Source organism: Artemia franciscana, chromosome 6, assembly GCF_032884065.1.
Source record: "Artemia franciscana chromosome 6, ASM3288406v1, whole genome shotgun sequence".
NCBI lineage: Eukaryota > Metazoa > Arthropoda > Branchiopoda > Anostraca > Artemiidae > Artemia > Artemia franciscana.
This window is the reverse complement of record NC_088868.1, coordinates 2140322-2166477: the sequence shown is the minus strand read 5'-3', so window position 1 is coordinate 2166477 and position 26156 is coordinate 2140322. Positions and strand designations below refer to the sequence as shown.

General features: G+C 35.3%; 1 protein-coding gene across 1 annotated transcript in view; it reads left to right on the top strand.

Moving 5' to 3' along the window:
* The window catches only part of LOC136027901 (uncharacterized), a 69595-nt gene that overhangs the window by 1229 nt on the left and 42210 nt on the right, over positions 1–26156 (top strand). Inside the window, exon 2 of the mRNA XM_065705332.1 lies at positions 15680–15931. Coding sequence (XP_065561404.1) covers positions 15680–15931 — 252 coding nt within the window. The remainder of the gene's footprint in view (positions 1–15679; positions 15932–26156) is intronic.

Below are 26156 nucleotides of genomic sequence, written 5' to 3'. Positions count from 1 at the left end.
ACTAGCTTCATTCTTCAGACCCTCATACGAAGTCCCAATTTCCTTCAAATACTTCCATAAGACTTCTCTTAACCCCATTCTAAGACGACCTGCTCACAGTTTGGCTCCCGGTGGATGGCCAACAAGGACGATCTTTGGCAACCATCATCAGTAAAACGTGTCCTAGCCATCTCAACCTTTCTTTGATTAAAAAGGTAAAGAAAAGAGTAAAGAATACGGCATTAGACTTTACAGTCCCTACCGGCGGTGCTGATCTCCGTTCCTTGGCCCTTCAGTCAGGAAGCGTCAACCACCCTGTGCTTTCGCGCACCGTTCCTGTTTACCTTCCCCAGATTTCTCCGGGTACCCATTTAGAGATGGGTCGAATCTGGCTGAGCTTATTGAGTAACACCACTGACCCCCGTCCCAAACTAAATAATTGGGTACGCTAGGATTTGAACCCTGCGCTCTCAGACAAAGGGTCCTGAATCCAGCGCACCAATCCACTCGGCCAGGAAATTGGAATAGAACTAAATTCTTCGCACAGCTTGTTGTTCGAAATACCATTAGTCAAACGGGTACCTCCCGTTCGACTAACGGTCAAACGGGAAACCAATTGTTTCGCCTTTTCATCAATTCTAGATCGTATTCACTTTCTGCTATCAGTTACCTAAGATGAAAGCTTTTGTCCTAACTTTTTTGCTTTTAGTCACTAGAATCCTTTTACGGTATAAAAGCCGCCAATAGAAACTTTCACTAGCCAATGCACGCGGTTTTCTTATGGTGCTTTACCACGAAAAACGGATAGAACAAACATCGGCAAGGCGAAAACGTAGGCATTGTCAGAAAATTGTATATACTTATATTAGGGCCAGACTGATATGGATTTTTGGTATCTTATACTGATACCCGTATATCGCTGTCGTACCGATACGACACCGATATATTTTACCGACAAATTTCCCTCGAGAAAAAAAAACCTCCGAAAATTGTCTGAGGTATTAAGGTACCTCAGACAATCGTTCTGAAAATCATTTATGTTCCTCAGGCTTTCAAAGTGCTCACATTTCAGAACCATACTTGATCAATGTTTCATCATATGCTGCAATATTCCGATTCCGCTATTCGAAGCCTATATTCGAAATTCGAACCCCATGAAAGGCCATAAATAATAAAAGTTTATATGAGTTGGGATTGAAGAGGAGTGTCTGCTGTCCGGTTGGCCTCAGGTGACTTGGTGATGCAGTGAGTGGCTTGAAGTAGCAGCAGTGATATATATATATATATATATATATATATATATATATATATATATATATATATATATATATATATATATATATATATATATATATATATATATATTTGACGAAGAAAAAAAGAAATAAAATGAAAGACATTGAAAATTTAAGACAAATAAGAATCAATAAAAAAAAGTTGAAAAACCTAAAAATTAGCAAGATTAGAAGTCAGCTAAGCATTATCACCTTACCCAAGTTCGGACCGAGACTCTTTTAATTTGGTCCATTTTTTAGATATGTGGATAGTTGTAAGTGGTTTTGTTTTCTTGTAATTTTTATATTTGTCACTTTGTTACAACAATAATAATACAGTGGAATACAATTCTGAGTTCGAATACAGGTTACAACATTTAATGTTTCTTTATTTTATTTTTCCGCTAGAAACCCAACCTTACCAAGTTTATTATTTACATGCCTGTACAAAATGGGCAGGATTCTACCCCTGAAATTGCTCAGAAACATGCATACTTGGAGGAACTCAAAAATGGTGGCATAAGCAAAAATACATTTTTGATGTTTTGACCCCCCCCCCCTCCAAGTGGTTATAACTGTTCGTACCTGTGAAAACATAGTATTTGTTTTGCCTTACAAAGAAAGGATAATTTGACATTAAATCAGTAACTATTTTTGGACGTAGCTACTAGTTTTACAAGTTATTTCCAGCGGTTCGAAGTGCTTTGTTGTTAGGTGCTTTTTCTTAGAGTTTAATTACTTTTTTATTTATTAGCACGATTTTGGCAGCTACTTCGTGGCCAAGCGTTAATTAAGGACCTAATTTTCAACTCTCGCCGCAATTCTAATTTAGTGTCTTGGCGATTAGAAAATTGTATGGTACGTAAAGCACTGAACCCGGAGTTCAGAACCTCTTGCTCTAAAAATAAGTTCAAAATAGTGGCTTAAGACGAAATTTTGGTTTTTCACCCCCCCCCCCACCTGAAAGGTTATATTTTTGGGTACCTATGCCAATGTGGTATTTCTTTTTCCTCTCAAAGAAGCGGATAATTTGAGAGTAAATTAGTACCTGTTTTTGTACGTAGCTACTGGTTTTCTATTCTGGTTTTACCAGGCATCTCCAAAGTATTTTGTTATTAAGGGCTTTGTTTTTACTTTAGAATTTAATTGCCTTTTTATGTATTAGCAAGATTTTGGCAACCGCTCCACCACCAAATGTTAATTAGGACCTGATTTGGGGCCCTTGCCAGGATTCTTATTAAGTTTTTAGGCGACTAAAATTATGCCTAAAAGTACCGTGTACCACGTGTGTATCACGTATCACGAATTCTACCTCAAAAATTAGTCGCCTAACTCCCCCCTCCTTAAAAACATTAATGTGGTGGCCAACATTTTTTAGTTTTTTGGTGTTTAACACCACCACTCCCTGAATCCCGCGCCACTTAAGATTTTTTAGTATAATTTTGCATTCAACGAAGCGAAATAATTCGACATCAAATGAGTTCCTGTTTTCGGACGCAACTACTGATATTCCGGTTTTACCAGACATTTCCAACGGTTCAAAGTTTTTTGTTGCTAAGCGTTAGTTAAGAATTTAATCGCTTTTTTATTTATTAGCACGATTTTGGCAGTCGCTTCGCGGTCAAGCGTTAATTTTAGACCTGATCTTCAGCTCTTGCCTGAATTCTATATGCGTTTCTCGACGACTGGTGAAAATTATCCTTTAAAACTATTAACGATTCTCTTGTACTTTTATATTATGAATATTTTATAGGTAGGTAGATTTGTTCTCTTTTTTAAGGAGTTGGAATAATTAATGGTTGTAATATACAATTGTTGACAGTGTTTTTGCTCTCGGGCTATGATTATTGCAAGTTATTGCTGTTTTTTCCAAGTTTTGAACTCGCAATGGTGGAATCAAAGTTTTTAAATATTAAAAAAATTAAGTACTGCCCACTAAGTGAACGTAGCGATTGCTTATGCGATCTGGTTTGAACCATCCTACAATTTTCTGACGTTCATTTTCACTTAATCATGCCACTCAGTGAGTTCTGACTCATTGTTCAAAGGAAAAATGTTTACTTAAGACACCAAGGACACCAAAACTAAGACGCTTTGCCCCCTTGGAACCCATCTTAGCTTTGTTTACCATTAATTTCTAAGTTTTGTCCTCGGAACGCCATGAATGCCGCACATTTCTGCCTCGCCTGGTATATTCCCCAAACACTTGCCCAAGTTCCACCATGCTTGCCACGCTCCATCCGGTGTAGGCCTACATGGTTTCTGAGAGTGAGTAACCCCTCCGTCGTTTCAATATTACTAATTTATTAGGCCAGTATCATATTTTCTTCAGTGTTGCCACGTTGAGCTATGAAAAGGAATAAGTGAAACTAATTGATTATAATTGACGACGGTTTCCGTCCAAATAACACCAAATGTCAACAATGTTGGTTACCATTGACAACTATACCTCCAAAGGAAAGCCACACCTTTTAAGCTGTTTTGGTGCCAAATGTTTTTAGCTTAATTTTTATGATGTATCACTTTCTGTTTTTTTTTTGTTTTATATATATATATATATATATATATATATATATATATATATATATATATATATATATATATATATATATATATATATTTATATATATACATATATATATATATATATACTGCACATGGACAACTATAAAACTGCACACGGACGTCTTTTTTACTTCAAAAATGAATTCCTAATTTTTCTAGTTTTGCAAGAGATTTGTGGTTATGTAAGTTTCGAACAGATTTCCTTTTCACTGTACTTGGTAATTCATCCATGAACTTTTAAACAATTACTATTTGTGTGTTGTAATTGATTTTCATTCAGTTCAAAGGTTTAATAAATCTGAATTAGTAACTGGTTTGGTGTTAAATCAGGTGTTAAGCAGGGTCGTGTTCTATTTCCGTGTACAGGGCTTGTTTTCATGGACCTTATCCTAAGGAGCACGGCAAAGACTATAGGAAAGCATTGAATCAAGTGCAAAGCCAAAGCTCTTCTAGACTTAGAATATGAAGATAATTTGAGTGTCCTGCACAAAAAATTATCAAAATGAATGAATATTTTGGAAGGTCTGAGAGTTCAGGGTGCAACAATATGTTTGAGAATTAATTTTAAGAAGACTGAGTCGCATAGATTAGGAGTCAAAGAAGTTGAAGAGAGGATGTTGAGTGTGCTGAAAAATTCGGAAGAGTTAAAAGCTAAGTCTCTGAAGCAAAAGTAAAATATTGGAAGCTACGATAATGACAGTGGTCAAGTGTGTTTCTGAAGCGTAGGCGCTTCGAAAGGCAGAGATAGATTGGTGAAGTGTCTTCCAGGAGAATTGCTAAGCACATTTTACGGACGAAGGGTGGCAAATTGCAAAATGAATTCGGAACTTGAAAGAATTCAAATGAAGTTGGAACTTAATGGGAGGAGTAAAGTATGAAAAAGGAGAATTGAGAAACGCGTGTTGCGTTTTTTAACTTTTATGAAGGATCAATTAAGTGTGCAAGGATGGCAAAAACAGTAAAAATTAAAAAAGGAGATGCGGCAAAAAAAAAAAACAGTTCAAGATCAAAAGCTTCATCTACTTCAGTGAAGTGCTAATAAACGATATAAATAATTTTGGTCAGTTTAAAGGCATCCAAACAGGGTTGTGTTCAACGTTGGAGGGGTGAGGGTGTTAGTAGCCCCCCCCCCAATGTTTTTCTGACTCCTAAAAACGCAACAAAATTGAATTTAGGCCTAAACAAATTTTGACATTTTGTTTTACGTTTTTGTTGTACCCCCCTCCAAAAAAAAATCCTGGATACGTTCTTGCATCCAAGCTATGGCAAGAAAGCGTTTGGAACCAAAAATGTCATTTCATTATTGTTTCTCTAAATGATTAAAATTCAGAAAACAATTTGAAAAATATTAGTAACTTCTAAATATCTTGAGAACCAAATAAAATGGGAGAAAATGGACTTTTTGTGGATTAAGCTTGCTCTATCTGAGATGTTGGGTTCCACCTCTTACTGGTGGCCCCCATGCTCTTGTCTCCTGGGTATCTACTTGTATTTCAACATACCCCCATACCCAATCCTGGGTTTGGGAAGGACTAAAGGGATTGAATTTGTGTATGAAGCTTGCTCTCTCTGAGATAGTGGGTTCCACCCCTCCTTGGTGGCCCCCAGGGTTGTCTCTCTCCTGAATATGGATTTTTTTTTCGGTAACCCCCCTACAAAAGCAGAATCCCTTCCCCCGAAGGCCTAAACCTAGTAACTTTTTATGTAGGTTAAGGAGGTAGTACTGTCAGATAACGTTGTTGCTATGACTTGCTGACAGACATAAGAATATTTAGTAATTATTTATACAAAGTAAAAAAAAAATTGCATGCACTTGAAGGATTTGCGTGTTTTTAGATAAAATTAAACGCAATGAGATGTTTTTTATTGATATTAAGCACGTAGGCAACTATTCGTCTCGGGGGGGGGGGTGCTATTGCAGGGAGATTATCAAATGACAAATTATAAAAAAAAAACAAAGGAGACTTATATAGAAAGTACAAGAAATGTTGAGAAATACCTCGGGATGTAGGAGAGAGGCAGGGGCGTAGTTCCAGCATTTTGATGGGGGGGGGCAAGAGGGGCATATATCCAGATAGTCAGGGGACATGGGTTATATAACAGTTTTTCTCTAAATTATTAGGGGACAAATTCCCCCTTGCCCCCCCCCCAAACGATGCCTCTGGAGAGAGGGTAACTATGAGTTTTCTTTGTGTGTAATTTTTTTTGTTTTGTTTGTTTTTTATGTTGTTTTTATTATTATTATTATTATTATTTCTTTTCCTAAAGGCTTCCGAATTGTAAGTAAACATATTCGGACTTATATTATTATTCAAAATTTGTTTTTTCAATATCTAATTTAGAAATTACCCTTTCTAGTAGATTTTCGTTTTAGTTGTAATTGAAAGGACAGCGTGGTCTAAGAAATTATTTAGGAGAGCAGGGGGCATAGGGAAGAAAGTCATTCTGCGTACGTAATTGACCGATGTATAATTTCTGCACTAGGTGGTAGTTCCATATTGTAACTAAATAACTTTCAATATCCCTACGTGTCTCATGGTGACGAATTCACAATGAATTCATCAATTTTAGGCTGTTTAAATGTGACACTTATGTTGTAAATTAATTTTTTTCTGAAATTTTCCCCTTTTTGTAGGATATTTGCCTATCCCCTTGCTAAAGAATATTACGCCAAGCTGCGACGCAGTCTCAGTTTTGGCATTTTTGGGTGGGTGGGGAGTAAAATTGAACTTTTTTGAAGGAGAATTAAATGTGTTGGTTATTTTTTAGAAAATCGATATAAGTAGCCTACTACGTCAAAATGCTTTCCCATATTTCCTCAAATTTTTCATATAGTTTGTATTTTTTATTTTTGTTCGCCGTCTTCCTCTCTGGGGAGTAATTCCCATGTAATTTGGCTGGTGTCGATTGTTGACCAGAAATAAGTAAGTTTTTCGCTTACTTTAAGATGGAAATATAAAAATATTACCCAATTTTTAGCAATCGATATTTTTCCTTTTTTCCTATTTTTAATTTTTTTTTCTTATTGTTTCGATTTTTGCTATTTTTCATTTTTTCCTCCTGTAAGCTAGGAAGTTCAATGCCGGGCCTTTTGAATAGATTTATTAACTTTTAATATGCAGGCCTGTGTAAAAATTTTAAACTACTGGCCCACCTTGGTCTTTGGCAGTAACTCTATGCCTTTCTCTGATTAGTTCAAGTAGCAAGGACATCGAAATTAAGACGTTTTTTGGTCTCTGAACCTGTCTTAGATCTATCCACAGCTGAAAATAGGAATTTTCTGGGAATTCAGCTTTTTTTTTAGCTATGAAGTTTTCATGGCAGTATCACATTTTCGCCAGTCTTGCTACGTTGAACAGTGAAAACTCATAAATGAAACTAATCAATTAAATGCGACACCACTTTTCTTTTATAAAAATTCAAACATTAAAAACCTGTTGACTTCCAAAAAAAAACAACTAACCTTCAAAGGAAAGCTACATTTTCTTAATCTCTTTACTGCCATATTTTTTTAGTTTATTTTTTGCTGATTTTTGGTGGCGTTACTTTTTTTATTTGTAGCCCACTACAACAAAAATTTATATAACTGCAGATGAAAGTCTTTGATTATTAGAAATCGGATTCCCGATTTTCTAATTTCCAAACATATATGTGGTTGTGTAAATTTATACTTAACTACAACTACAACAAAAATTTATATAACTGCAGATGAAAGTCTTTGATTATTAGAAATCGAATTCCCGATTTTCTAATTTCCAAACATATATGTGGTTGTGTAAATTTCCACTTAACCAAGTCAATCGCATTTCAATTTCAATTTTCTTTGCATTTTTAGGACTTTTTAGTCAGGGATGTACTTTTATATACTAAAAATAAAAGTTATGGGGAAATCTTTGTTATGGGATGTACTTTGTTAGCAAATCTAGGTTTCCCCTCCCCCCTCCGTGCTGGAATTTAGTTGCTTCAAAAAATCTGGTCAGGATTAAGATAAGCCTGCATAATTCAAGCATCCACAGAAACGGGTCAGTTTTCTTTAGTATATCTTTACCTTTTTGGTATTTTTTACTCATTTTTCAGTTTTCACAGTCATTTTCACTTGATTTGGGAAAATTGGCTCCTATTTTGATCCCTCCCCCAGGATTTAGAAGAAATTACGTCACTGTCTCTAGTCTACGTATCTAATTTAAGCTCCTAAATTTTTACATACGTGTTTCAATTTAGTGCTGATTTATGTAGCAAATGTAAATGAGATGAAATAATTTTTCTGTAAATGACCCATAAGGCTTTAATAAAGTTTGTCCATCCGTTTATCACCTGTAAGGTCAAAGAGCTTTATGAGGGTTCCCCACTTTCCGCCACCTGGTGAACATCTCAGAGTGCCATGTCTGCCACACAGTTCCGCAAAGCATGGCACAGTCCCACAACGTTTTGTAATGTCCCCGCAACGCATAGCATAGTTCTGTCACGCTTAGTACGTTCACCTGATGTACATGATTTCTGAAAGTCGGTGAACTCTCAAGATTTACAGATACAATTTCTTTGCTTAAACTCAATTAAAAATCTTTTGAAATATTTATTTTCCTTTATCAGTCAATTCAGCAGATAATTGCGGAATGATGAATGGTTTGAAAAGGTATTATACTTGTTTACATGTCCATTTTCGGTTATCTTGACAGTTGGAGACTATTTTCCATCAGCGCTTTTAGGGACTCCAATTGGCTGGAGTGGGGTTGTAATTTTTGAAAAATATATTTTTTTTTTATTAAATTGAAAAATACAACAATATTGTGCCCCTCCCTCTTCTGTCCCCAGATTTATAAATGCATTGTTAAAATCTTTACTTAAATAAATCTTAGCTCCCCTACGCTTATGTGATTTGGCCCCGCTATTTATTTGCTTGGCGATCATCAGCCAGGCGCATACGCAGGAGTGTTTTTTTTTTAGTTTTGATTTTGGTTTCTAGTTTTCTTTTTTATCGAAGCTTTTTAATCATCTTGAATTATTATTGATTTCTTTGTTTTAGTCTTTCCTGTATTTTAATTATAATTCAAATTTTCCAGTGGCCGGAATCGGTGGGGACAGGGGGACATGTGCCTCTTGATTTTTTTGTCCCACAAATTCTGAGAAATTCTTTATTTGTGTATTTTTATTTTAAAAAATTGAAAAACATAACAAAATTGACCCCTCCCCTTTGATTTTGAAAAAAAATGTATATCTTGGTCCCCCTCCCCCTAGGCTAATTTCTGTTGATTGATGCCACTGCACTTTTCTTAAGCTCCTGAAAAGTTTAGAAGTCCTAAATTATAGTGTTTAAGAATTCTCCTGCCATTTATATTCATGGACAAATTTGTTTTTCCCTTGGCATCCCTTCCCTCTACTTATGCCTTGCCTCCCTCCTTCTGCCCTTAGAAAAATCCTGGTTTTTACCTTGATAAATTTTCCACTGAATGACATAGAAGAAATTTTCTCCCTATGCATTTAAAATGTTCAATAAGTGTATATCTTCCCCTTCTCCCCGTTCATGTAAGGCTTATTGCAAACTTTATTTGTTGTTTCTGTTTTATTTTTTCTTTGGTATAGCCAATATATTCTCTTAAATTTTGTTTTAATCACTGTGTTTTGAAAGATCCTTAACTTACATTAATCTTTAAAAACTAAATTTCTTTTTGAGGGAATTAAAGAGCAAAGTTGAAATTTGAAACGGATAGAAATTATTACTTCACAGCCTATCTAATATATATATATATATCATTAAAACTAGTATAAATAAACCAACGTCTTATGTTCCCCTATACTTTTATGATTATAGAAAACTAGCGCTTTACTGACAACACAAAAGTCAAGCATAAAAACAGGAATAGTAATTTGGTAGTCAAAATTGAGTATGTATTCAGACACCAATAAACGAATCTATAAAATTTTGCATAGTCTTACACTAGTTCTGACGTCAGTAACTTTCAGGATACAATTAAAATCACTTAAAAATATAAGCATAAAATTAGTATTTTGTTTTCTTTTTTAATAACCGCCAACTAATTGAACAGTATACAGAAATATTGAATTGATTTATCAGGTAGTATTTTGGTCTCGTCAGCTATAATACCAATAGCTCTGGAAACGAACAACATGAACTCTGGAAATCTGGTTGTTTCTCTCGATACAACAGTGAATTTCAAGCTATGATAAAATTCTAAAGCTAGTCTATAGTCCTAATGCTATCAAAACGGCTTTACTTCGAACTTGTCTACAAACTAATCATGACATTTCCTTTTCAGAACCAAAACAAGAGCCAGTCATTGAACTGAGCCATCGTGCAGAAGTGATAAGCGAAAAAAAATAAGCGAAAAAAAATAAAGCAACAACCCTAAAATGGATTGTTGCTTTATCTTAAAAAGGATTTATCCTAAAAGGGATTTATAATATTTTTATTCTGTAAAAAGGGTTCTTAATTGGTTTGCTTTCAGTGTACCATAACTCCATATTATTTTGTGTTTTCAGTAAAACGCTAGTTTTCTATAATTCTAAAAATATAGGGGAACATAATTAGTTGGTTTATTTGTACCAGTTTTATTGATATATATATTCGATAGGCTGTGAAGTAATAATTTTTGTCCATTTTAGGTTTCAACTTCGATCTTTAAATCCCTAAGAAAAATTTGTTTTTTAAATTAATGTTTATTTGTTTTTGATTAAAACTTAATGTAGAAACAGCGCTGTCATGATTTTTTTATTTATACGGACTAATGTATGTTCGTTTTAAGTTTTAATGTCACTCCTTAGTTTCAGCTGAAAACTTATTTTTAATATAAGTTCTGATTATCACCGATCTAGAGGAGATAAGACACCTCTAGAAAATACTACACATAACCTTAACATCTACGAAAAACTTTTAGTCTGTAACATAAAGTTGATTATTCATAATTCACAAAACAATACATGTTTTTCAACGTTTGTTTTTCGATGAACAAAAAGCTTTTTTTACTCGGCCAACTTCGCCTGAAAAAGCCATAATGAAGACAGGGCTTTATAAATAGCCTACTGACTAGCAGAAACTAGAAGGCTATTGTAACGAAAGAGATCTGTTTAAGGGTTCATTTAAAATCATATATTTATACCTAATCGCTTTCTATAAATTTGACTTGATAGCACATTCCCATAAAGGGCACTTTCGGTTGTTTCCCCCATTTTTCTTCAAATGAAAAGTGTTTCTTCCAATGAAATGACCAAAAAGGGTGTTTTTCAAAACCTAGGCAGGAGCAAAAAACTAAGGAGGCAAGGACATCCATTCCCCTCAGTTACCGCCATTAGAACTAGTACACAGACTTCATCGCAGAGTAAAGTTTGAAGGTTCAAATCAAAACTGTTGATCATTCAAGCTTAATTTTTCGTAGATTTTTGTTGAAAAGTTTTTTGTTTTAGTTAATTTGTTTTTGCAACAATCTTTTACTTTAAAGATGAGTAGGCAATTTATGAAACTTACTAAGAGGGTTTGGAGGGGGAGTATATGTGAGGGGTGCTTATAAATCTCCAGTTAAGTGCTTTGGGCCATAATTATTGTAATGCTAGCATTTTATGCTTCCAAACTGTTCCACTTAAGAAGTGGAAACAAATTACCGTTTTTAGTGCTATATGGCACTTATGGATGGTAAAATTGATAAAAATCACCTAGATATAAGCAATAGGTTTAAAATGAGCCTTCCCGGGATATGTTTTTTAAAAATGAGTGCATCACATTTGCAAAAATAATCGATTATCTGAAAAGTAATCATTAGGAGGGACAAACCACGATTTTAAAAAAATCCAAGCTGGAATCGAACGTATGATAATCTAATTTGAAGTCCACAGCTGTACTAGCAGAACCATGCCTCTAATAATATAATTTAATATATTGGTGTTTGTAAGACTTTGATTGCGTAGCTCATTAAGGGGGCCAGGAGTATGAGCTTGCGGGAGGTGTTCTTGCCAACCTCCAGTTGAAGGTTTTAGACTGATTACAATGATGCCGTTGTATAATTTCAAGAGTTTCCGCTCAAGAAGTGGCACCAAAAGTGTTGTTTTTAGTGCTATATCTCACTTACGAAGGGTAGAACTGATACAAAACACGTAAATATGAGCAAAAGTTTTCAAATGAGCCATTAAACATCACTCTAAAAAGGTCTGGTAGCCCACTAGCCCCAGCTTTTCCACTTGAGATATGGTTTAGTGCCATTTGAATCTTGCAGATGGTGGAACTTATAGGAAAAACGTAGATATGAGAAACATTTTTTGTATGAGCTATCAAAAATCTATCTATGATGTTCTGGTAGCCCTTTAGACCCACCCCTTGAGAAACTGCATAAAAAGTGCCTTCTTTCGTGCCATATGGCACTTGCAGATCGTGGAATTCATATAAGCCACGAACATATGAGAAAAAGCTTTTAAATGAGCTCTTAAACATCTCTTTATGATGTTCTAGTAACCCGCCATGCCTCTAAAAAAAGAAGAAAAAGACCGTTTTGGCGTTTTTTAACTTTTAGTTACTATGGGCTGTGGTTCGCTCTTTACTGGGTTGCAGCTAGTGCTTCAACAATGACAAAGAGTTCAATGCAAATTCTCCCCAGAAACTAGTTAACATTGGAATCTGTGAAATGTTGAGAACTTATAAAAACCTAGTAAATATAAGCAATAGGTTTAAATTGAGTCATTAAACACCTATATACGACGGTGTGGTAGCCTGCTGATTTTTCAGTAGCTTACTGATGAGTAGACGATTTATGAAATTTACTAAGGGGGCTGGGAGGGGCAGTGTACGAGAGGGGTTCTAGTAAACCCCCACTTAAGGGTTTTGGAATATAGCTATTATAATAGTACCTGTTTTGTATTTCAGAACTTTTCCACTTATGAAGTGGCACCAAAAGTATTGTTTTCGGTGCTATCACACTTACGGATGGTAGAATTGACAAAAAAAAAACACGATATGAGCAATAGCTTTCAAATGAGCCATTAAACATCGCTCTTGGAAGTTCTGGTAGTCCAATAGCCCCACCTTATCCACTTGAGACATGACACCAAAAGCGCGGTTTTTAGTGCCATTTGGAACTTGGAGATGGTGGAATTTATAGGAATAACGTAGATATGAACAATATCTTTTATATGAGCTATAAAAATCTATCTAAGATTTTTTGGTAGCCTGCTAGTCCCCTTGAGAAATGGCACAAAAAGTGCCATATGGCAGTTGGAGAGTGCGGAATTTATAAAAAAAAGCACATAGATATGAGAAATAGCTTTTGAATGAGCCATTAAGGATCTTTCTATGATGCTCTGGTAGCCCACTAGGCCTACTGAAAAAAAGGGAGACAGATCAGTGCTACCGATGCAAAAAAGTAAATTTCCTTGTTGTTCAAGGGGGTGAACTATAATTTCCCTATTTCAGGTTTCCGACCTCGCTGATTCCAATTTTCATTTTGATCTGACGACATTTTCGGGGGTTTCAGGCTTTTTGAAATCACCATAAATTTCGCAATAAATTTTTACTTTTAAGACGAACTGAAACAATAGTTATTCTTGAACCACTGTCAGGTGTTAATTTTTTTCACTTGGCAGTTTTTTTCAAAAAGTGTTTTTTACTTTCAGTTACTATAAACTGTTGTTCGCTCTTTACTAGGTTGCAGCTGCCGCTGCGCCTTAAGTTTTAACGCTGCTCCTTATTTTCAGTTGAAACAACTTTTTTTTTTTTTATTTAGATGACTGAAATTACTAGAAATAACTTGTCTTCTTTATTTAACTAAATAAAAAAACAAGTTTTTCCAACTGAAAGTAAAGAGAAACGTTAAAACTTAAAACGTACAAAAATTATTACGTATATGAAGGGGATCACCCCCTCGTTAATACCTCGCTCTTTAAGCTAAAGTTCGGTTTTCCCCCGATTTTTTAAGAATGACTCCTGAATCACAAAGGCCGTTTAATTGGAATAAATAGCTCGTTTAAAAGTACTAAAAAGACTTTAGCATGAAGAACGAGGTATTGACAAGGAGGCGATCTCGTAAGTAGTAATAATTGTTCGTTTTAAGTTTTAATGTTGATCCTTACTTTCAGTTGAAAAAGCTTTTTTTTTATTCAATTTCTGATCGTTTTTTAATAATGCTGGGAAATCCAACTCCCCCGTACCCCCCCCCCCGACCCAAACTAGAAAAATTCCCCCTGAAAACGCCTGTATACCTCCCAATAACCAATATTATATGTAAATAATGGGCAAAGTTCATAGCTTGCAGTCCTTCCCCCCGGGGACTGTGGGGTTAAGTCATTCTCAAAGACCTACTTATTAGATTTTTCGACTATGCTGAACAAAATGGTTATCTCAAAATTTTCATCTGGTGACTTTAGGGGAAAACGAGCGTGGGACGGGGGCTAACTGCTCTCCAATACTTATGGTCACTTAAAAAGGGTACTAGAACTTTTTATTTACGATCAAATGAGTCCTCTCTTCATCTTCTACGATCACTGGTTCAATATGATCACGCCTGATAAAAAATAAAAATAAAATAAAGACACATCCGTGATCTTTCTTCTGGCAAAAAAATGGGAAAAAACAGAATTACACATTTTTGTAAAAAGGAGCTTGAAACCTCTGCAATAGGGTTCTTTGGTATGCTGAATCTGACGAAGTGATTTTTCATTAGAATCACTTCATGTTTTGGGGTTGTTTCTCCCCGTTTTCAAAAATTGGGCAACTCGTAACTTTTGAAGGGTACCGTTAAATTTGATGAATTTACATATTTTGAATAAGCATCAAAATTCAATTCTTTTAATGTATCTATCATTATCAAGACTCTCTTAGACATTCGGTTACTATTGAGCCACCTGGCTCCTTACTTACACGAACTGTTTGATCAGCATATAAAGTCAACTCTTTTGATATATCTATTGCTATCAGATTCTCTTCTTAAGAGTTTTGCTTACTATTGAGCTGTCTCTATCCTTACTTACTACCACAAACTGTTTGAAAATATATAATTCAGATTAAAAATTCCGAAACCCTTTAAAATTAAAAAATAATCCTCGTTAAAATTGCTACAAATGCTACACTCACGGACAGACACATAAGTAGGAATTCATTTCAGGAGGGATGGGGGTGATTTGACTTCGAACAAAGCACGAAAACAGGTGGATTACATGGAAAAACCTCAAAATTTGGGAGGCAGAGGGTTTAAGCCCCCTCCAGCATACATACTTCAATATTGTTCATAATTTTATATCTGATGCTTTTCCTTCTTTTGCAACAAATTTGGCATCAGATTGGCACAAGTTTCGTAATAGACTTTAAAAACTATTGCAGGAAAAATACTTGATTTTTTAAATGCGCCAGTTAAAAAAAAAAAAAAAAAAAAAAAAAAAAAAAAAAAAAAAAAAAAAAAAAAAAAAAAAAAAAAAAAACAAACAATGTACTAATCTCAAGACTAGCGAGAATTATGATGTGTGCTTGCAATACTGCCTGGGTTGCCGAAATAAAAAAAAAGAAAACATGAAACGGGCTCTTTAAGATGGCAGTTGTTTCCTTTTTTTGGATTGATATCAGCGTTATTGTTAGAGAGTTCCTCTAACAAAAACAAGAGAGCATCGGATTTGAACGGATGGCCGTTGTTACTGTCTCCCATTTATGCTCCATGCAAACGTGTCTTTTTACAATGACGAACTAGAGTCGTACCGGTTGGAGGTTCTCGCTGGGGAACAATCGCAGGTTGAACAGAAACTATTCCGTACATGAGGGGGGGGGGTTCGTCCCCTCCAATCGTTATTCTTATTATGTACCTTTTATGTTTTTTATTTTTTACCTGCTTCTAACTTTCTTTTTTTTTCTTTTTTTTTCTTTTTTTTTTATTGAGAATGCCTCGAGTGTACAAAAGAAAGGGACACGATTCTCCTCTTGATCGAGAAAATATGAAGAAAGCTGTTGAGGCTTATATCAAGAAAGAAGGCACGTTGAGAGGAATTGCGGAAAAATTCGGTATTAAAAAATCTACTTTACTGGACTACGTCAAGCGATCAAAGCCATCAAGGGAAGAAGCTTCACCAAGAGCCAATGAAGAGACTCAGCCACTCTCTATCAACTTCGCGATAAAAGCCAAACACAACAGGCAAGTTTTTGACATGGGATACGAGAGGAAACTTCCAGACTATTTCCAAATCTGTTCTACTATGAACCACGGACTTACGACAAAGATATTCCGTGTACAGGGAGGGGCAAATGAAAAATTGTAGAATCTATAGATTGAAGGCGGGACATAACCAAAATCGTGTAAATGTCTTGTATCTTTTTCACCACCACTTGTAAAATAGCTTTGGTATTCATCCGAGTGAGCAGTTTCATATTTGCGTGCTTAAATGGCACTAAAAAAAAAATAAAAATAATAATAATAGTAATAAAAAATGAGAAACGGTTAAAAATAAAAATCATAGAAGGTATATGATAAGAACAACGATTGGAAGGGACTAAATAGTTAGTGGGGACTTAGTTAGTTCGGACAATGTCCGAATGCACCCCACTGTGGTTGTCCAAACTGACCCCACCTGAGAGAAAAAGCCTACGACTGCACGTGGGGTAACACAACTAATTATGAAAGTAGAATGCTAGATGGCAGGTCTACAATCGTGAATAGCAGACGGCGCTGTTGGAAGAGAAGCGCCTGCCCTGATTCACCCCGCGTCCGAACCAACCCCACTCTCCCCTATAGCGTTTGTACAGGATTGGAATCAGGATGGATTCAGCCTTGTATATGTTTGTTGAAGCCTCGTTGAACAATTGAATTATTCAAAAATGCAAGCGGAGAAAGCGCGAGGGATATGCGAGTATGATGAAGTCACTTATAGCCCCTTCGCTATCAACAGGCAATACTGTCTTGACCTTAACCCCTCGGCTGAAATTCTCTCTATGCCCACAGCGATCTTTTTTTCTGAAACCTTCTTGCCAACGTTATGGCTTCACAACTAAACGTGTTTAGAAAACTCGGTTTCATTTTTTTTCGACTGGGCGTGTTGTCAGCATATCTGTTGATAGTAGACTAAACGTGTTTTTTTTTTTTGTTTTTTTTTTTTTTTAGTGCCATTTAAGCATGTAAATCTGAAACAGCCCACTCAGATAAATGCCAAAGCTATTTTACACGTGATAGTGAAAAAGTTACAAGCCATTTACACGAATTTGGTTGTGTCCCGCCTTCTAGCCTTTCTCTGGCGCATTTTAAAAAGCGAGGTCGATAACCTCGCCTTTTTCAAACCTGATAGTCTTATTTTTTTTTTTTTACTATGGAAGTACTCAAGCGAGATCAGAATAGAAAGTCAATTTTCAAATTTGAAATCAGGCAAGAAATCCCCATTAATATGGATCATTTTGATGGATTTTCTCTTCAGGAGCACACGAACGGCAATGGGAGAACACAGAATCAAATAGGGATGAAAAACTTTCGTGGGCGTAGATTATGTATGAAAGGTTGAGATGGCTAGGACACGTTCTACGGATGAAAGATGGCAGATTGTCCTCTTGGCCAACCGTCTAGGTCTAACCGGAAAGAATGTCGTCCTCGATTGGGATGGGAGGATGCCGTAACGGGATATTTAAGAGAAATGGGAACTTCCTGGGAGGGTGTAAAAAGGAGGTGGAACATTTGTGGCAGTGTTGGCCTCAGGCGGCTCGTTGATGCGGGGAGTTGTTAGTAGTAGGAAATAAAGCATCGGATGTTTCGAGTGATGACCAACTTACAGAAATCACACACCAGATGACATGGGCCAAGCGTGGCAACAGTACGGGAAACGTGGCGGAACTTTGGCAAGTTTGCCTGAATTGTGCGGCAAACATGGTGACCCCTTTGGATGGTCTTAGAAATACTACATTAATTATAACTGAAATACACTTACCAGTAGATAGAACTTAGTTTGGATGGAAGTTGTTCTCTTCGGTAATTGCTGGAATTGGTGCTCATGGCGCTAAGCATTCTTACAACGGTGCTCAACCAGGAAATTATTTTGGCTCCACTGCCCTTCTTGCCGCTTAGACTCCCATTAAGTTACCTTTAGGACAGCTAAGAAAGGAAAGTATCATAATCTAGTCAACTTAATTGTTTATGGTATAAACGGCTTACTTAGTGCTGGGACCATCCTTGATTGACCATTACTCCCCCCTCTCCTAAAGGCTAAAAATCTAAAACCAAGTTAAATTCGATCAAAATGAACTTTTCCGTTAGACCTGCTTGAAACCAAGTAACGAGCCAGGAAATTTGAGGAGAGCAATTTTTGAAAGAAAAGACAAAAATTGATAAATTACTTTAAAATGAACAAATTGTAAGAAAGATTATACAAAATGTTGAGTTCTTGCCTGGTCCAAAACATTTCCCGCCTTACCAAGGTTTCTGCTTAGAGTGGCGTTACTTTCGAAAAAGCGCGGAGGTCAGAAGGTATTTTCCTTATTTATCGTATTAAATGAACTTACTGAATATTTACAAGGAGGGGGAAAGGTAGAAAGAATGTGTAAGACAAGGCACCATCAAGCTATAAGTGAACCCAATATGTCAAATAATAAGAGTACGAAATCGACACGAATTTAATTTGAAACGTTATAAATAAAGTAAAAATAGGCTAATATCACCATCAACTGACAGGGGCACGACAGTTCATACTAAAACACTCGAGGTAGCAATAAACAAGTTCAGTCATTAAGACAAAACTACCTTAAACTTAGATCACAGCCTTGTATAACTTAAAACAGCACTTTTTCAATGGGGTAATTGGTCCTTAGCATTCCACTAATTGTAAAAGATTTATTTTCTGTCGTTTCAAATTCTTCTATGACGGGTTCGATTTCATCGTCATCTGACTCTGGCTCAGATAAGAAAGGTAATGGTAGCTCTTCATCTGTACAAAGTCCATTTTCACTTAATGATAAGCAGGAACTGGATTCCGATAGCCTTTCCATTTTTAGTAAAATCCCAAGCAGGCTCGTATTGGTCAAACTCATTGTTATATTAAATTTTGATTTTTTGGCATGTAAAGAGCTTAGCTCGTAGTATATGGACACTAAATATACAACAGCATTTATAATAGCCAATAGGCTGAAGAGGTCTTGTCTCGTCAATTTACACATTGTGACTGAGAGATTTTTATGAATATTCTTGCAACATTTTCTCTTTAATCCATTTTGAAAATGCCGCCTCCACAATACCAGTTTAAAAAACTAAACTTGAGTTTCGGGTATTTCGGGTTGTAGGGTTTGCTTGTTACACTCTTCTCTCTATCTTGTCTGGTCATGGTATATATTTGACAGTCTCAGTGAAAAGACGTATGTCATTGAACTTGAGAGTTTTTTTTTCTCTCTCGTTCTTTTATTACAAATGATGACAATAAAATTTGTAAAACGGTAGCCTATTGTCTAACTCGGTCATAATTAATTTTTGTTCTCTGTGTTTCTGTTTGGTCATCTCCAATTCCTTCCTTGCATAAAGAATGCCGTCGAATTTGACAAAGCAACATAACGTCTATTCTTAAATTATTTAGTCTTAAAAACTTTGCATAATTGAAATAATTTACAATCAATTTACTTAATAATTTAAATAATCTTTTGTTTCAAATAAAGTCTAAAGATATCAGAAAAAATAATTAGATATAAAAATTTCTCCACAATTTTTTACTTCTTGTTCTTCGCGATGATAAGCAAGGGCGTATCCAGGATTTTTGTTCTGGAGGTTACATTTTTTTTGGGGGGGGGGGGGATAAAACTATACAAAATGACTCAAAAGTTTGTTTATATGCATTGTTGTTACGTTTTTACGAGTCGGATAAAAATTTTATAGGAAGGGATTCAAACCTGGTAAACAGCCCCCCTCGCTCAATCTGGATACGGCCTTGATGTTTATTCAATTTGGTTTCAAAAGTAAGAAGAAGCAAGGGGCAAAAACTAAACGTATTAGAAAGAAAATTCAGCTCATTCAGAAAATTCAGGAGATTGGCAGATGACTTATAGACCGCCATTTGAAAATTGTTCGAAAGTTATTTAGAAGGAAATTCTATATTCAGAATTCGTCACCAGTCTTGTATACAGTCATATCTATCAAAATTCAGATTTTAGATTGTTTTACTTTGAATAAACCCAAGATCCAGTTTAAAGTCATTAGACATTTTTAAGAATCGTCAGAATAATGAATTACGATTCTGAGAAGAATTCTGAGGATTTTGAGATTGTTAAAAGACTTAACTGTATTTTTGTTTTATTCATAAGTAAATCCGAAATTTGGCAGATGGATAGTATGTAAGAGGGGTGACGAATTATTTCGTCATTATTTATTAGAGGGGTGGCTATATTTTAGAGTGAGATGGATTCTGGTTTTACCAATCAATCTGTCTTAAATTTTATACGTAAGAATCAGGGAGGTACATAGGATTTTTTCATTTTTTTTTTATTTTTTGCGGGAATGCCCTGAAAATGTGACTGAAATGGATTTAATGTAAAGACAATTGTGTCTGAGACCGACTTAATTTAAGGACAATATTTTGAGGTAACTCAAACTGGTACTAAAAAGGGTATTATTTCCTTCCTTTAATTTAAATCAATGTAAAAATATTTTCAATCACTGGAATAAAAAGTAAAATATTTGCTTTGCCCTCACTCGTAAAAGAACGAAAATAAATCTAATCTTCTGAATGACGTATGCCGGGGGGGAGGGCTCGGGGCGGGGCAGTCGATGGAATTTTAGATTTTCTCGTATTTCTCCATCTTTTTCAGTTTAATTATCAAATAAAATTTGTTTATATATTATTCCCTCCGCCAAAGAGATTTTATTATCTCTCCCTATGAAAATTCTCTTTATGATTTCCCCTGATTCTATCAATATAATCTTTAAAATGTTTGTATCGTCATTACTACGAAGATGTAGAGAAATAGAAGGATTGCCTGTAAAAAAAACTTGTGTTTCAGAAAGTTTTTTTTTTCTTTTTACTGACCTAAATTTTATGATGGATAACTAATCAGGTGAAATTTACTTTTCTTTCTTTATATTGACTTAAATTTTGCAGAGCAGAAACAATGAAAAAGTCAGGTTTTTAAAAGGCTCGATTATTTGGCCTCTCTTAAGTAGTTGTAAGATTGTATTATGAAAATATATTACTAATCTAAATTAACTCTTTTGGAAAATAATCTTCGAAATATATATTTCGAAATCTTAAATGAAATTTGCTAAATTTCGTCCGTAGCTGTGTTCCAGATTAGAGGTTAAAATTTTACGCTTGGCAAATGTACATTTTTGACTTAACTTATCTATTGTATGACACTCGTCTTCTAAGCGTTTGAAGTTACAGTATTTTTACTATTTTTATGCTCTAATTTAGTTATTCTTTTCAGAATTTAAATCAAATGTTTTTTTTTGAATTTATAGGTACCTCTTATTTAAATTATTGAAAAAAATGATTCCCCCCCCCCCCAAAAAAAAAAAACACTTGTACGCACCAAGTCACTTATTTTTTATCATCTGTTTGCCAGTAAAGACCTGTAATAATGCAAGGAAAGAGCAACCCATACTCAATGTGATGGCCAGCGCTTACCCCCCTCCCCTGTGTAAAATATCCGTTGCACGTGAAAGTATAGTTGGCTTTGGGAACAAACCAATTCTTATTGTTCAATTTTTTACGGATGAAAGCGTTGTCAAATTCTTCTAGTTTGTTTTTCTTATCTACCAAGTGTAAAACTACCCCAAATCACCATTAATAAACAAATGAAACCCAAAACTAAGAGAAATTACAACAGATAACCTAGTCAAACTCAAAATGAGTATGCCTGGCAGCACCAATGTCTTTTCAAGACCAGAATATAATTTGCGCTTCACTAAAAAAAATAATAACCGTTTATTGTCAGTTTGATATACATATTCTGATATTTATTTCTTATAGTCCAAATACTTCTTTATTTGTTAAAGTAACATTTAAAATGAACAAACATTTCCAATGGGGATAAATCCATTTATTTAGACAGTGGAAAAAACAACAAACAAAAAAAAGTCCAGGTATTTTGATCACACTTATAGTGATCGACATCATTAGAATTACAAAAATTATATAATTGAAACTTGCATATTTATACAGAAAAAAAAACAAATTACGTTTTTGGGTCATTCACAAAATAATGAACTTCCGGATTCTTCACTATATTATTTTAGGGAAAGTTCACTGAAAAATCTGCTCATTTTTAGTTTAATCAAGGTCTTTACTTTTCTTTAAAAAACGTGTTCCCTATGTTTCCCATTAACAAATACTATCTGTAGGTTGTTAAGTAAAAAAAAAAAGTTTTTCAAATAAAAGTAAGGGGCAACCTCAAACCTTAAAACGAACAGAAATTATTACTTATATGAAAGAGTTGCATCCTTCTCAAGACCTCGCTCTTTACCTTAATTTTTTTCAGAACATTAGAACAACGCTTATGGTTCTAGTTGAACGGCCACTGTGTTTCAGAAATCATTCTTAAAGAATTAGGACAAAAAGTCAAAACTTTAGCGTACAGAGCAAATTCTTGTGAAAGAGGCAACTTCTACATTTACGTAATAATTTCTGTTCGTTTTAAGCTTTCATGTGGCTCCTTACTTTTAGTTGGAGTTGGAAAAAGGTTTTTTTTTTTTAATTTAATTTATGATCGTTTGTATGTAATAACGGGAAATCTAGATCTCTTTTCTTGAAAGATTAAATTTAAAAAAAAAACAAGTTTTTTCAGCTGAAAGTAAGGAGCGACATTAAAACATAAAACGAACAGAAATTACTTCGTATATGAAAAGGGCTGCTTCCATCAACGCCCCGCTCTTTGCGCTAAAGTTTGACTCTTTCTCTCAACTCTTCTTTTTAAAACAGTAAAAAAAATTTGCGTAAAGAGCGGGGCGTTGATGAGGAAGCAGCCCCTTTCATATTCGTCTTAAGTTTTAATGTCGCTCCTTACTTTCAGTTGAAAAAACATCTTTTTTTTTTATTTAATCTTTCATGAAAAGAGATCTAGATTTCCCGTTATTACATACAAACGATCATAAATTATGATCGTTTTCGATCATTGTAGATAGGAACTTCTACAGTAGGGTTCTCTGATACGCTGAATCTGATGGTGTAATTTTCGTTAAGATTCTGTGACTTTTAGGGGGTGTTTCCCCCTATTTTCTAAAATAACGCAAATTTTCTCAGGCTCGTAACTTTTGATGGGTAAGACTAAACTTGATGAAACTTATATATTTAAAATCAGAATTAAAATGCGATTCTTTTGATGTAGCTATTGGTATCAAAATGCCATTTTTTAGAGTTTTGGTTACTATTGAGCCGGGTTGCTCCTTACTACAGTTCGTTACCACGAACTGTTTGACTTCGGTACTTGTGTATTATACGCCACTCATTCAAGTTCATGATGTGTATAACTGGAGAACAAACCGGTTCCGTCATTAGTTTCTTCGTTACTTTAAATATTAATTTGAGCTCTATATTTGCACATTGGGGGGGGGGTAAATTATAGCGGGTATGCGTGCGAAATGTGTTATGTGCAATTATTCTGCATATTATGAAGTAAGAATTGTTTTCTGACTTTAAACTGTCTAAATGCTGTATCCCCCCCCCTTATGTGCAAATATATAAACCAAATTATATATTTCCCATCTATTCTGTCACTTGTCTTTCTCTTGTGTCGCGCTAAGGTATAATACACAAGTACCGAAAATCTTTCTCCCTACGGAAAAAAAAAAAACCAAACTCAAATAAAATTCTCGAATTTGGAAACCCTTATTCTCCACGCGGGTATTTTACGAGGGGGGATTTTCCACTGGGGTGTATCTTTTCGAGGGGATGTTTTCCTTGGTAGTAGGAGGGGGAGGTTATATACGATTTTATTCTATGATTCGAGATATAAAAAGGGCCCCTTGAATCCTCCAGCTCTTACAAACCGTTGTGCAATATCTGCTGTTATTTGTAATGCAACCCTTTAGCTTCAAATCACAGGTGCTCAAAAGTTGAGCAGTTTTTGGGACTGTCAACTCTTCATGGGGAAACTAGAAGTTTGCTTGAAGTTGATGATATAGTCCAGTTTTAAAGGTCGCACAGCGCTTGTTTCAGGGAAACAAAACCTTTCCATTGCTTACTTCTCTTTGCTAATCAGATATGTATGCAGGGGGTCTTGGCCCATGGCCCCCTTCCCTGAAATCTCTTGATTGGACGTTATATTTATAAAATGTTAATTTGCAGCATAATTAACTTTGTATTGTAGTTGTTTGGATCCCCTCCCTCCCCTGAAAAATGTAGTCCAAATCTTCATCTTGTTTGGAATGGATGTCATCAAATGCAAGGTCAAGCAAAGAATTCGTTGTTGGTTGAGGCTATGAACACATCCGTCTTTTCCACCCCTTCTTAACCTTGACTTTAACCTTAAAATTAACCTAGGCTTTGCTATGTGACATTGGATTGCCAGGTTGAACTCCCTTGAACTTGTTGGCATGCTTCAAGATAGGTATTGCGCGGTCGCAGTTGCAGCTTTTAGCGAACAAAAAGATCCTGTTAAAACCATATGTTTCTTAGTGCTGGATACGAGACGTTTAAGACTTTTGGAGACATTTATAAATCGATTTTATTTCATTGAGGTTGGAATTTCAGAGAATTTCACTGAGGTTGGGGTTCAGATAAAACCCCTCATTTACAAAGATAATTCCTAGTAATTTCAAGTACATTCCCTAAAACATAGTCATTTTGGGCTGTGGGGGTGCCTTTTTCGAGCCGTCCTGGCCGAGTTGGCTGGTGGCCTGGATTCAGGATCCTTTGTCTGAGAGGGCGAATGTTCGAATCCTAGTGTACGCAATTATTTAGTTTGGGACGGAGGTCAGTGGTTTGACTCTGTAAGTTCAGCCAGAGTCGACCCAGCTCTAAATAGGTCCCTGGAGAAAACTGGGGAAGGTAAACAGGAAGGCTGTGCAAAACCACAGTATGGTTGGCCCCCAACCCCCCATTGCACTTCCTGACTGAAGGGCTGAAAAACGGAGATCAGCACCGTCGGTAGGGATTGTAAAGTCTAATGCCCTATTATTTACCTTTTGTTTCTTTTTTTACTTTTATACCGACATCAATGACTCTACTAATGTATTTTCGTAACCTGCATGTTTTAGCCCATACTCCTTGAAGCTGTCTTAATGTGCTATTCTATTAATATCATCTTATATAAACTAGGTGCTTTAAGTGCTAGTTCTACTACAGTTCTGACTGCTTTTCCCACTTCTAAGGTGCATGAGGCCAACACACCTGCTCCATCCTACTCCTGCCTCTTCTGCCATCGGTGTCATTCATTACTCTTCCCCATGAATTTCCTACTTTTTCCAACTCTTTTAATGCGACTTTTTCCTATGCTATTTAAAGACGTCCTTATTTCCGTTTGGACACATTATAGGTTATGAATACATCTAACATGTGCCCAGGCACTTAAAATGTTTTTATTCTGATGACCTTGGCTCTTCTAAAATTGCCCGATGTTCTACAGATTTTTGAATTTTATGAAAAAAATCAAAATCTACCCAATAGGCTGTTTAAAATTGGACTTTTTTTTAATCAGGCAGCAAAATTGTTTCCGCAGCTGAATTTACTTTTTTCATAAACCCTATTTTTTTTTTTTTTTTTTTTGCGCTAATGTTTTTTTCGTAAACACTAATTTTTTTTAATAGGGCAATAAAACTGATGTCAGGCATCAACTCCCTTTTATTTCCTGATAATTTGTTATACATTTATTATATTTTTATTATATATTTATTATATTTTATTTTTTTCCTGATAAATACGTTTGGGGATGATACTTTTGAAAAAGAAAAACGTGAAAACCCTACTCTATATTTTACATCTATTGGTTTAACTTTATTTTGCTCAAACGTTAATGTGTTTCGGTCGTGTCCCTACATTCAGAGATAAATTACACGCAATTTTTAAATTATATGTTCTTAATCATGCTTTCCTTATTTGTTTCTAAAGGTGAATCTATCTTTTTTCTAACTCAATTTTTAAGAGATTCGACAAATCCTAGTGATGTACAGCGTTGCCAGTGCGGTAAAATTGTTCCGCCTTTATACAGTTTAGAGGCTTGTTTACAATGCAGAACGTTTTGACAGTTCATGGTATGTCTTCATTATAGCTTTTTCAGTCAAAGTCGCTCGTTATTTTTTACATTTTGAGGCACTCTCAGTCTCCATTGATACTTTATAAGCAAATCAGGCCCATTTGAAGTGTCTTATTCAAGAAAAAATTATTTTTCGAAGAACAAAAGCTGTTTCTATTCTGCCGACTTTGCCTGAAAAAGCTGTAGTGAACACATGACATATAGTTTTGAGCAGG